The 14,170-nt window shown below is 36.5% G+C and overlaps 1 protein-coding gene across 1 annotated transcript in view; it reads left to right on the forward strand.

The window, feature by feature from the left end:
* The window catches only part of PPM1A (protein phosphatase, Mg2+/Mn2+ dependent 1A), a 14,907-nt gene extending 744 nt beyond the window's left edge, over positions 1–14,163 (forward strand). Inside the window, 5 exon segments of the mRNA XM_035888668.1 lie at positions 1–94; positions 2,175–2,292; positions 7,364–7,472; positions 10,033–10,090; positions 12,480–14,163. The exon segment at positions 1–94 is cut by the window's left edge and continues 45 nt beyond it. Coding sequence (XP_035744561.1) covers positions 1–94; positions 2,175–2,292; positions 7,364–7,472; positions 10,033–10,090; positions 12,480–12,509 — 409 coding nt within the window. The 3' untranslated portion in view covers positions 12,510–14,163.
* The last annotated feature ends 7 nt before the right edge of the window (positions 14,164–14,170 follow it).

Consider the following 14,170-nt stretch of genomic DNA (forward strand, 5'->3'; position numbering starts at 1 on the left):
TGAAGAGCTGTGTGACTTTGTAAGATCCAGACTTGAAGTCACTGATGACCTTGAGAAAGTTTGCAATGAGATAGTTGACACCTGCTTGTACAAGGTAGCCAGACTTGAGAGAAGAAGTTTACTATGTTTTCGCTATTAGAGGTTTATGAACATGTTAAAAATAAGTTTTGATTCCAGTCTATGAGTATCCAATGGTTTATGTTAACATGACACTGACAGTAATTACCATAAAATGGTAATAGAGGGGGAATGAACGCAGAACGGAAACTGTTGCTTTCTGGGTGGTTTTGGTTAACAAAGAGTTTAAAATCATGTACACATACATAGTGATCACTGGGAAACTGGAAGCTAATGGGAATTTATGGGCAAGCCCAGGACAAAAACTGCCCTTTTGTGTTTTGCAACATACTTTACAAAACCTTAACTCTTAAGACTTGATCAGGCTAGAGAATATTCTTTCCATTCCTAATCTTCCCCTCCTTTCTTGGGCATATAGTAGTAACATTACTGTCACGATGACACCAAGATACATGTAGAATGAATGAACCTTGACTTCATAATTTTTTGCAGTTTAAAATTTCTTGACTATATGAAGATCTGACTTCCTAAGTTACTTTTTATTCTGGTTTAATTACTGTATTTCTTATTCAGTGTTGTGTGATACAGCTTTGAAACTAGCTCAGGTAGAAGAAGATGGGACTGTTTTGTTTAACAAATCTTTGTAATATTGTCTACAATAACTTCTACTTTGTATTAATAAGTTGCAGGATGGTGCAGTTACAGAACAGATTTGAAGTATTGAGTTTCATAGCTTGACACTTAATTTTCGAAAGGCAAGCTATAAGTCATAATGTAAAAAAGCCAACATTTTTGATAATAAAGAGGCAAGACAGCATTTCCGTTCTTGCCACATGGCTGACAAGGCCATTGTTTCCCTTCTGGAAAAATGTAATTGCTTTCCAACACTTGGGCAGATTGATAATGCATATATTTTTGTTTACAATTTTTGTCTGGTAGTCCTGAAAACAAATAACAGGGAAGGAACAGTGGCTTGTGGATGCTGTAAGCTTTGCAGTAGCCAACTGTTAGCACCTCCCCATACGCCCATATACTCTTGTTTTAAACACTGGCTTGTTCTTGATCTTGCTGACTTCAGTGAGTTTAATTGGTGTTAAAAGTTAAGCATATGGATGCATGTTTGTAGACCAGAGCACAGGGGTATTGAAAGTAAACTAAACAGTTACTTTCTGTAAGTGGAATGTGTTTGTATTTTCATATTCAAGTATGAGGGTTCTGTTTAGTTGGAGTTTTAAATCTTTCTATTTCAAAGAATGCTTTTATAAAGGCCTGGGACCCTTCCAGCTGGTCTTTTAACAGACTCTCTCACTTGCAGCTTTTCTTGTTCTAAAAGAAAATGGGGAAAAAAACCCCCAACCTAATAGCTGTGATTTTAGGTGGAAGTACTGCCTGAATTCAACACCTCCCTACTTAGTGCTTTTACACAGTAATGGTTTTCTTTACCTATCTAGTGTTCAGCTGTTTTCCCAAAATGATGGGCTAGTAGTTAAAACAAGATGGAACACAACTTTGTAATTACACATCACTCATTAATAATGTCAGTTTTTAAAAGACAATGGGCTGTCTGTAATTGGCTCCACGTAGTATTTGAGCCATAGAAGAGGAAAGAACAAAGTGATAGGTCAAGAGGAAATGGCCTCAAGTTGCACCAGGGGAAGTTTAGATCGGATATTAGGAAAAATTTCTTCACTGAAAGGGTTGTCAGGCACTGGAATGGGCTGCCCAGGGAAGTGGCTGAGTCCCCATCCCTGGAGGTATTTAAAAGACGGGTAGATGAGGCGCTTAGGGACATGGCTTAGTGGTGGACTTGGCAGCATTTGGTTTATGGTTGGACTCAGTGGTCTTAAAGGTCTTTTCCAACCTAAATGATTCTGTGATTCTATGACTTAAACATTGTACTGAATGAATGGGCAGACTTCTGGATTTCTGTAAGGGGTGGGGTGGGGGGAAATTAAGGCTAATAATAATATTAATCTATAGTAGTAAAAGCTGTATTCTGACACCATATGATTTGTGAATTTTTATGTGTAAAATGCTTTGATGTGTCTTTAGCCTGGTGTGTATACATTCTCAAATAATTTTTTCTTTTCCACCAGGGAAGTCGAGACAACATGAGTGTGATATTGATCTGTTTTCCGAATGCACCAAAGGTATCGCCAGAGGCGGTGAAAAGAGAGGCAGAGTTGGACAAGTACCTGGAAAGCAGAGTAGAAGGTGGATCATTTAAAAAAAAATAAGTAACTTTGTTTCTAAACAGACCCCCTGGCCCCCTTCCCCTTCCAACAACTAAACTCTTAACACATACAGGCTTTTTCATAGACCTTCAAGTGCCATTGGTCATCTAGTGTACCTCTCTGAAAAAGGCACTCATATAGTCCTGCTGTATGTCCTGAAAAAATTCTGCTATGAAAGTGCAGCAGTCTATAGCCCTGAAAATTACTCAGGATGGCAGAGAAATAATTCATCTGTGCTCAGTGTTCTTCATGAGTCCGTTGACAGCACTAACTTCTGACCAGTAAATCCTGGTTCCTGTTATATGGAGTTGAATGAAATAATGAGAATATCTTGCAAAGTGTCTGTGAAGGTGGTCATTTGAGTGCCATTTTTCCATATCATTATGTACAAATTAGTTAGCCATAATGTTTTATTATCCAATTATGGTAGGGGTTACAGCTTGATTACTGTCATCTTTAAGGCACCTGCTAACATATTTACTTATTTGAAAGTATGTCAGAAATTTGTCAAAGCTAATCTTTAAGCATTCATGATGAACAAAAGCTGGGAGCTCATCTTACTCTGATAATAACTTCAAAAGTTTGCTTTGAATTTGTATTTTGGGAGTTCTTAAACTTTAAACTGAAACTGCAAGTCTTAAGCATTTTGGGACACTAACTAAAAATGATATTTGAAATCAATTTGATTTAAAAGATTTCTCATTAAAACTAGAGTTATATTGTGCCTTTTGGTACCTAAAAACAACCACAGCTTGGAGTTTGTTTCTGAAACATAAGACACGCTGTATGCATTATTTGCATAGGTTAAGTCTTTGAAGTGGACTCCTCTAGACCTATATGTTACAAGTACAGTTATGTCTATATATTCCAAGAATCCTTAATAGCACACAGGGCACAACACAGAGTTCTTCACAGCTATGGTATCAGTGATTATTAAGTTAGAGGAATATATTGTGCACTTTTTTCCTCCTTAACTTGCATGAAGATAACATAGTGCAGCTTCAGAAATTTCAGAGAGAACTTGCCTACATGGGAATTCTGGGTTCAGACAATTTTATGTGCAATTGCAAAGCACTTACGACCTGTGTAGGTGCTCCTTCAGAAAGTATCACCTTTTTCAAAGAACTCATTCGCAAGGTCTTGGCAAACTACATCTGTTCTGTCCCTGAACAAATGTCCAGGCAGACATTTCTGTGTTTTAATCTAACGGTTGCCTAATAGGAGAAGTTGGTGCACAGTAAGCAATAGTGTGAATCTTTTTGACAGTGTAGCAGGAATATCCCAAGCTCGTGGTAAAGCTGCGTGAGTTCTGTCAGATAGCTTTCTCCATTTCAAAGCAGTGAGCAGTTTTGCACCAGGCATTTGAAGAGCTTACTATGTATGCCCACTCACAGAATTGGTGAAGAACAAATATGCTGTAAATTCGCACGTTAATTTACAGCATGCTAGCTCTCCTAATTTGGGCAAGTATTACCTTCATATCTTAGATATTTTGTCTGAGTTCAGACAAACCCAAGACCTAGAATATGAAAATATGTTCAAGTTAAGGCTCCATCTTCAGCTGGCCTCACTGCACCCCAGGAGTATTACAGTGAGGAAAGCTGACATTTTTGTACGGACACTTCATTTTGTAAATGAAGAACCTAAACACTGGAACTGCATGTGATTATGGTACATACAATGAATTTAGCTGCTAGTACTTTACATTTATACAAATACAAAATTTCAGAAATGGGCAAAGTGTGATACTTGCATAGAGGCAGAAGGATTCTGTATGTAGTTATAAAGCACTTTAATACTAATTTAATGGGATGATGTCTGAACAGCTTGAGGAAATAAGCTGTACTTCCCCTCAAGGGTTTGCTTCTTTTTTAGAGTTGTCCTCAGTCTTTTGTCTATTGTTGCACAAAGATACTATTTAAATGAATGAATATGTAGTAAACACTAATCAACCCAGCAGTGATTTGTATCAGCTGTGTTTAGAATTTGGCCTTTTAGGTCTTACTCATGATGGAAGTTGAGAGGCTGAACTAAAGCAGAAATTCAAGAATGGGAGTCAATTAACTTTGTTACATTTAACTTAATAATTCTAGCGCAGTTAAATTATTCCCTCATCTAAATGGATAATGCAGTATTGGCTAGTAAGGTAGGACTGCTACAGCATCTGAAACTTTCAACACTCCAGTGAATAATCTTGGTGTTATACTAGCATAGTTTAAGAATGGCAGTGCTTAACTTTAAAAGCCTAATCTTAAACTGAAGGAACTAGAATATGTAAAGAGTACTTCCAGAATGATCTTGCTAATCTGTAACATCAATTTAAAATCCATTAAAAAGGAAACTTGGTGAAAATGCATATTATGTATTTTTATGCACTTCAGTACTCAGCATAGTCCAACAAGTAATGAGATCTGATGCTTACTAATGTGCATTTTTTTTCTGGTTGTAGTTTTATTCCCTCAGCCCAGAATATATCCTCATACTTACTGTTAAGAAGAAGTGCAAATTTTAAGACTGAATAGGGCTTAGTACTGATGATCATATTGAATAATTAGAGGCAATTCAAATTTTAAAAAACACAGAAAGTTCTCTACTTACCATGCCATCTGGGACTCTCCTTTTACCAGTTTTGATGTGTTTGTGGTCCAGATTCTTAGCTACAATAAATAATAATGAAAGAAGCAGCAAGGTTGGGGAAGCATCTTTGTGCCATTACTTGCAATAAATCAATGTTACTCGTAAAATATCATGTGAAGTTCATGGTAGAAGTAATCAGTCATTCCAAAATGTGTTGCTATTATTTGCACTAATACATGTTATTGATGTGTTGACTCTAAAAAGAAACGTGTCTAAGATTTTTTCTGTTCTCAGTTTTTTTACATAAAACCATTCCGTAATAGATAATCCTTGCAATATTGCAATAGAGATAAATAATTTAAGTTAGCTGTTATATGTTCCTTCCCATATTTTCACCAATCAAAGCTCTGGCTTTTTCTTAAACTTTGTGTGGAATTCCCATTCAGAATATGAAAAAGCAGATATGTTTTGAAACCTTTTATTTTAGGGTTGTGAGTACATTTTTTCCAGTACTTGATGCCATGAAAATGTGTAGAAGGTTTAATAGTAAATTGAAGATTGGGGGGAGGGTTGTAAGATGTATTGAAAGAAGGTAATTCCAATAAATTAAACACAGCTAGCAGACCGACTCCATTTGTTGTGTCTTCAGTGTTCATTCAGTCTGTATCTATAGTTTATCAAACTACAAATGTATTCATTTAGTGGAGACTGTATGTTAAATGTACTGCAGTTAGAGGTTGTGAAACTGTGTAGTATAGGTAAACTATAAATTCCTTATTTTTGTACAGCAGAATTTTAGCACTAGCACAATGTAGAATATACTAGATGTTCAAAATTGCACAATAAAGGAACTTGGCAAACCAAATCTGAGATCTTTGCTTCTTATTCAGATATAAGAGTGGTAGATTATTTATTTACAGATTATTTATTTACTAAATACTAGATGGTAAAATGAATTTTGGCTATAGATTTTTAGGAAATGGCAAGTTTTTGAGGTGTCTATGGTGTGTGGTGTCATGTATTTAAAATGTAGGGTTTGAATTAAACAGCTTAAAGCTTTGTGTTACAGGGTTTGACACTGGTTGAGGGTTAGACAGTGTTTCCACTGTACCTTGCAAATAATTTACACAGCCTGACTGCAAAACAGAGCTGATGCTTTTTGTAAGCACACACAGCCCTGAAAAAACTATTTCATATGCAAAAAGTAATTCACAATTGTTGTTTATAATTTAACTAAAAAGGACTGGTTACATGTTGGGTTTAAAAGCTTTTAATGCGCCTGATCTTACTCGTTAAATTATAAAATGGGAACTTTGTATGCTCTTCTGGAATTATCATTTAGGGCAAAAATGGAATGCTAGAGTATTTTTCAAAAGTGGTACTGATGAATTCCAACTACTCTTCAAGCTGTGTAAAATGCTTTTATTACATGAAGAACAGTGTGCATGTACATATGTGCATGTATATATATATGCACATATGTACACGATGTTGTATGTGTGCTGCAGTATTCACTTGAAGATCAACAGTGCCAAGTCTTAATAATTCATCTCTCTCAAAATTTCTAAGAGCTCATGTTTACAGAGAAACTGATGAGATGCATTTTTAAAAATGTGCTTGTTCTTTAACTTTCATAAAATGCCTATTTAAAGAGCAACTCTTCAGGGGTGGTATGGTCTGAAATCTCTTGAGTTCAAATAAAATCGTGTGCTTACGACTTGGAAAAAAAAAAAACAAAAAACCAAAAACCAGGCCTAAGAATAAAGTTAAAGAATGAATTTCTTAGCAAATGTGACCGTCTACAGTACAGATTCTCTTCACCCAGGAGTTGGAGTGGATCAGCTATAAATAACTGCCCAGTATTCTCATAGCCCCTAAGTGAGTTGAGGATGGAACTGTGTCTTAGATGTGATGTCCCTGGCTTTTAATTTATATCTAATAGCTCTTAAAACTTGCATGTTGCTGTAATGCAGTAAGATACAGGTATTGGCTAATATGCATACGGCCATGGGAGGAGTTACTTGTAATATGTCTAACCTTTTGTTTCTTGAAAACATTATGCTTTCTATGGTGGTGATAATCTTTTATCTTCTGTTGCAGCGATAAAGCTGATGTTAATATCTGCCTCATGCCCAGGGCATTTTGTTGGGAAGATATTACATCTTCTATTATATCTAATGTATAGCAGGAAAGCCATTAAAGAATTTTTTCTCACTTTTATTAGGTAGCTTTGTGTTTCTAAAACCAGTGTGCATATTATCAGTTAGCAGTATATCTTTGTCAAGTCTGTTGCACGTTCTTTTTCTTATGGAACCAAAGTTAACAATTACCATGGTGAATATGGTCTGTCATCTTTTATATATATATATATATATACAAAAAGAAGTTAAGCTGCCTTTTTATAAAACTGAGTGTTTCAATCTTTTAAGTTAAATTTGGACTGCACTTACAAAAAAAGTACTTCTGATTCCCAGAGATCATAAAGAAGCAGGGTGAAGGAGTCCCAGACTTAGTCCACGTGATGCGTACGTTAGCAACTGAGAGCATCCCAAACCTCCCGCCAGGGGGTGAATTGGCAAGCAAGTGAGTTCACATCAGTGTAAATGTGGTTTTTGATTTAAATTGAAACTTAACTGTAAGGCCACTCTTAAAAGTGGGGGGAGGGAAGAAGGGTACAGGACAAAAGGTGATGATCTGTTCTCCAATTTTTATTACTTAGTTGTTCTGAATGAAAAGGACAAGCATAAGAACAGAGTTAACTATGCATCACTACTAAAATTAAATATCAAACTGTAGTTTTGGGAAGGACCGAGTATTTTTTAAGGGTGGCCTGAGTGTGTCTGTTTTTTGTAATTAACTGGGTTTTCTGGGTGGGAGGTTACATTTGAAGATGCAAAAATAACGCACTGACTTTATTAGTTACTTGGATATGTACTTCTACACTTCAACCAGAAGTGATATGCATAGGATGTCCTGCCTGGCAGCTTTCTTTTCTCGTCTGTAGCTAAAGCAATGTTGTAATTGCTTAAAAGTTTGCTTTTGTATCTCTCTGCTTGTGACAAATCTGAAAACTAGATAGAAGTCTATCAAAAAAAGAAAAGTGGGAAGTTAGATTTACATCTTTACATAGGCTGGCTTTGTCCTCGAAGTGTTCAGTGCTGGTGCTCTGTGGCTTCTCAAATTGATGTTCAGTCTTTAAGGAAGCAATGTTCTTAGCTCGTTTGCACACCAAACCAAGTGCTTTTTAGTTCAAAAGATTTTTCATGAACCTGTGCTGTGTTAAATTGGGCATATACAGTACAGACTGTATTTTTAACCCTTCAGAGTATGATTTTTGTATTGTTACACCAAAGCATGAAGACTCTAGGTATGAAATAAACAACTGAACTGTAAAGGACTTCTACAAAACAAAATCTTTCTTATATGAACTGTTTGACTAGGAAAAGAAGAGATGGCAATTTTATATATAATAGCAGCGTCTATTTAAGATGTGTTGCTGTAGTACAGATGAATCAGTTACTCACGAAATATGGCATACAAAATGATTTTTTTTTTCTCAATCTCCTTTGGCTAGCAGTAGCATCGTGGGTGTGAGGAAGTGCTGAAGTGACTTACTTCCATGGGATTTTGTGTCTTAGTGATGCTAGTTTGAATAGGGATTGATAGAAGTATGGATTTAATTGGATGTTAGCGTAACTCAAAGCACTACTGCCAGTTTGGAAGGAAAAAATGCTTTTCAAGAAACATGCCTTTATTTAGAATCACAAATACCTATTTCTTGAAAGATAAGGGAAAGTTTCCAGTTTGTACGTGCAATGTACTTTGTGTGTAATTGCTTGTTTTCATTGCTTTAAATTCAGCCTCTTCTTCCACGCCCTGTGATCATTCACTAGATGTACTGTGATGTTTATACTGCTGCATGGTCGTTCCTGACTTTTCAGCGTTATGGGATGATTATAAAGCCTATCATCTGCTTTTTTTTCTTCTAATGCGCTCCTTTGTGATTGCTCTGCATGCTTTTGTGAGCAGTTAAAAAGTCGTTCTTTGACGCTTGTTTTGTGTCGCAGTTGTAGTCTGCTACTTCGTCATAATTGGTTCTACAGAAGGGGATCTTGAAGAAAGTTGCTTTTTAAGTCCAGTCTATAATTACTGTCTTTCACTCCCCTCTCTCCTTCCTGCTCCCCCTCCAAAGTTGTTCCCTTACATGCTAGGTAAGGCAAAGGCTCCTCCTTCAGCCTCACATTGGTTTTCTTTGAGTATCAGTTTTCAAGAAACCTTTTCACCCAAAAAACTTAAAACCCCCACCAAACAAACAAAAAACGTCACAACACCAAAAAACCGAACGCCCATGTTGCTCATTTACATGTTGTTTGCAATCTTTCTATTAATATTTTATCATCCCAGAGAAGAAGGGTAATTACAAGCTATCTTACATATGTTAAGCAAATACTTTTTTAAAGGAGGAAACTGTCAAGATGCTTGAATTATTTTTTAATATTTTTTACCAGCCAAAATTCTTCTCAGTCTGAAGGTACAATACGTAGAACTGCTATTTGTGGTTTAAATTTTTATTGAGAAAAGTTGCAGGATAGTATTGGACATACTGTAAAAGAGTATTACTTTAGAAATAATTTTTTCAGGTTTACACATGGAAAGTACATTTCAGAATGTAACACAAACAAAAATGTACTTCAGAATGCAGTTTTTGTGCATCCAGAAAATAAAAAACACTATTCCCCTGTGAAAGTGCCATGATACATGAAGTACTACTGTGGTGTTCATCAGACACACCAATGACCAGGGTATTCAACGTCCATCAAGTTTTCTGACGCCCTTTTTCAAATTCAAGAGACGTAGCAGCACCAAGCAGCATCGCAGCCTCATCTGAATGTCAGATTGTGCTCTTCTGCTGAACTCTGAGTGGTATTCAGCCTTGTTTTTCTTGAACCTAAAGGTTTTAAAGGATATGGTAGCTGCTGTGTTAATGACGCTTAGTGTTAAATTGCAGTAAGCCTGGTTCTGTGAATTTAAAACCTTTTAAAGTTTACATTTTAAATTAAAGTTGTACTTGGGGAAGTTGACTTTAAAAAAAAAAACCAAAAAAACCTCAACCTTAAAATCTTGTGGGTTTTTTTTGCTCTAGACGGAGTGTGATTGAAGCCGTTTATAACAGACTGAACCCCTACAGGAATGATGATACTGTAAGTATCCTTTCTCTTACATTATCTTTCCCCCCACCCCGATTATTTTAGCTGTTTTGTAAAGAAATATCTTACTGATTCTTGTTAAACAATGCCTTCCCCCAAAGAAGCAATAGCAGTGTTGTGCTCTTTGGACTATGTTTTGTAATTGTTTTCTGCTGCCTTCTGCTGATCACAATCTCAAAACTCAGGTATGGTTGATTTGCTTGTCCTCTGGAATTTCATTATTTCAATCCTGCCTGGGTTTCCAAATGCTTTTCTGCCAAATGGTGCAGAGAGTCATGTGTATTTTTTTTCTCTCTTATGGGAGATGCTTTTCCCCAAATATAAAGAGTAAAAAGGCTATACTTGTAGGTTAAATGGATTTGTAACTATCAGCTCTAAGGATATTCTAATTTTCCAAATGGACTGCATAAGGACTTTTATTCTTAAGCATAGAGCATCTTACAGCAAGGATACAGTTCAGGTTCTAATATAGCAGTGATCAGAGCGACATGAATCCACTGTCACTGTGGAAAAAAAATCCAAAACTCTAAAATATGAACAGTGATCCCAGCCTGGAAACAACATTCTGTCACCGAAAGTGCTGTACTTCATGAATTAGTAAAAGTGATCCTTTACCTATCAGCCACAACTACTTACATGCTTAGGTGTGACCTAAGTGAAATGCATCCAGACATAAAGAATTGTGCGTTGGCTTTACAACTGGGTGCTAGTTTATTTGGCAGTTCCCATTATATCTTTAGCATAAAAATTCCTAAATAGTGGCTGAAAGCGGATGCTTCACCTTCAAAATACATTCTGTACTATGTCACTGTTCTACAAATGTACAGTACACAAACATCTTTGTTCTGTGATGATGTTGGCAACTTGGATGCAGGAATTTCCATACTGAATAGCTGGCATGCAGCTCCTGTGTTTTTACTCACTCCTGCTTTTATTCTTCATCCTTGTACTTGAAACAAACACAACCATTTTGGTCTTTCATGTAATTGCTCTCCTTTGCTACTTCTGGTCTTGAAGAAAAAACTGGAGGTGGTACTTTTTGCAAAGGGTAATTTTAGTGATTTGGGGTTTTTTTACTACACCTCCGTGCCAACTGTTCTTCTTTATGGTTTGTAATGAATTCTGTGTGCAAGTTTGAATGAAGGGTGCAGAACTTTCGTGCTAAGAAAGTGTCATATGTGGCACTGCTAGAGACTTAATTAGCCTCTTTTCTCTTGAAGGAATCAGTAAGGCAGTGCTTTTAAAGAGGAGTAATATTTCTACCTCCTGCAGTCTCAGTAATGATAGGGAAGCGGAGCCGTGGAAGCACCAGCATACTCTGTTGTTAAAGCCCACCACGGCCCTTGATTACTTAAGGGAAGGTAGCAGATAATGCTGAAACAACCAGAGGCTGCTGTACAGAAGGAGTTTTCTCCAATGCCTATGCTACTGACATAGCTGTTGCTTCAGCTACCGAGCTGTGGTCCTGCTTCTTGGTCGTGGTGTTAACCTATGTACCCAACTAATGAGGCAGTTAGAGAAAGCTGAATATAGAACAGTCTAAGCAAGGGAAAAGGAAACAGATGTGACACAAAGGCAAACGGATCAAAAAACACTTTATAGAATTAAATATTCGATTTGTACTAGGATTTTTTTTAACTGATAGCAGGAATCGGTTAAACATTTTTCAGCGGTGCGGTAGTCACACAAAATCCACTGTTGCCCCTGGGCCTAAATGGACCGAATTTTAGGGATACTCAGGTATTGGATGTGTGGTTGTAATGCCATGTAGTGTGGCCACACGGTTGTGATTTAGAGCACAGCATGTCTCTGCTTCCCCTTTTTTTCATATATACATCTTTTTTTCTCCTTGCGGCTTTATTACCATCCAAAATTAGGGTTTCCTGCAGTTGCCCAAACTATACTTCTGTAATCTTAAATTATAAGTGTTAAAATTGATCTGAATTATAGCAGGGTGTCAGTTGATGACTGTATCTTCCTGGGCAGTGAGGGAGGGCTGAAAATACAAAAGATGGTAATGATAATAACAAATGGCATGAGGCGCATCCTGCTCTTAACGCACCTGTGTAGTCAGTGTATTCATTTTGTGTTACTTGTAACTGCTCCAGGAATGCTTTTGAATAATGTTCCTAGGATATTATTTTGAGCATTGATAAGGCTGTTATAAAACACTTGGTCAGATTTTGAAATGTCTTGGTACTAATGCTTTGTTAATTAAGCATGTGTGGGTTTTAGATAATTCTTAAATGCTATTTCTGAAAGGGGAGAGAAAACAGACTCCTAAAATGATTTCAGTCTTTACCCTTTTCAGTCTGGATTATCCAGAAACTGCCGTAACTATGGGCACTCCAGACTTTAAAGGGTTCCTTCTTTTTTCTTTAAGGATTCTGCCTCAACTGATGATATGTGGTAAAACTGCTCATCTAGCTGTGGAGTTCACGTTTCATCCTTCAAATGAAAGTGCAGCCCAACCTCAGTGACCCTTCTTAACATCCATCCTCAACCTTAATTAAAGAAGGGAATATGATGTGTTGGCGAGAGTGACTACAGCAGTACGACATCTAGCCCAGGAACTGATCTTTTTTGTAAAACAGACTTCTGTAAACGTGATTTCAAACCATAATTCATGTTGTAAATCAGACTCCAGCAATTTATGTTGTATGATTTTGTTTTTGTAAAGTGCAATTGTCTTTGTACAAAATGCTCATATTTAATTATGAACTGCTTTAAATCACTATAAAGGTTAGAAGAAATGTTTGGCTTGTGTGTTGCGACAATATATATCCCTTTAAATTCATGTTGTGGTTTTGGATTGCAAGGAGCAGCAGCCTAGCCAGCTAGGTGCTCAAGAGGTGCACAAAACTGTAAAGATAACTTTTTGTTTTATATGAAAGCTGAACTTGTGGGCAACTTACCAGAAATTGCAGTGTGTGAATTTGCTTGGCAGTGGAAAAATAACCGGGAGTAGTGCACATCCTTCAACAAACGTCTATCGTTTTCTTGGACGCACTCCTGCTCTTACATTGAGTTAAAGGGAGTTCTGATTTTGACTTCAGTGGGAGTTAAATCATGCCCTATTAATAGCATCATGTTCATACGCGTACGAACCTTGGGATTAGAATGTGTTGATTCTTTGCACCTCTTTTTTCATTAACCCTTACCTGAAACTACTAATCACTGAGCACGAACAGGCAGCTTTCTACATACTGTAGGAGTCTGCAGCATTTTTACAATCCTGATTGGCTGGGTCTGCTGCTGTTCCAAGTAAAATACTTTGAATTCCATTTTATCAATAAAGCTTGATTTAACAAACAAGAAATTTATCCATAAATGTGTAATTCCTTTTTTCCTGCCTTTTAAAATGTCAGTGCCATTGTAAATGATATTTTACTTGTGGAAGAATATTTTTATCAATTGGTAGCCCATTTTTAAAATGGGAAGGATTTTGATTATTGCCCAAGACATAGCCATATGCTAGAGGATGATGTGGGATTAATCCGTTACCCTATTTTTTACAAGTGTGGGTTTTTTCAGGCTTTTTGGTGTTTTTTTTTCTCCCCACTGAAGATGTGCATTGGTTTGAATTTGCCTACTGTTTGATAAAAATGCATTTGTCAAAGCCTGACAATCTTTAACATTTTATGGTGTGTGCTTTTAATTGACCCACTTACTTAGAATGAGAGACTAGTGGTTAAACAGTACTTGTGATTTGAGATATAGCATGTTGACGATATTTAACTGTTCGTTGTTTAAAATTCTAATTTAAAATTTTATAAGATAAACTAATTTGATTTAAGCTTAGCTTTCTCCCATTGAGCATACAAAAAATTAAGTTTTCAAGTCAGTCGTGTTTGCAAAACTGCTGTTTTGTGCACCTTGTATTGTCTTTTTGGTTGAGAATATTGTATTTACGATGTAGTTTACTCATTTAGTAGGCAGGCTCCCCAAAAGGAAAATCAGTAAAACAAGTAGATTTTAACATTTACTGCAGTTAAACAGAATCAAAACTTGGTGTGTAATTACTTTTTGATAGGAAAATGTAGTACAATGCATTTTGCTATATTTGTCTTTCCC

Source organism: Egretta garzetta, unplaced genomic scaffold (assembly GCF_000687185.1).
Source record: "Egretta garzetta isolate BGI_Z169 unplaced genomic scaffold, ASM68718v1 scaffold311, whole genome shotgun sequence".
NCBI classification, from domain to species: Eukaryota; Metazoa; Chordata; class Aves; order Pelecaniformes; family Ardeidae; genus Egretta; species Egretta garzetta.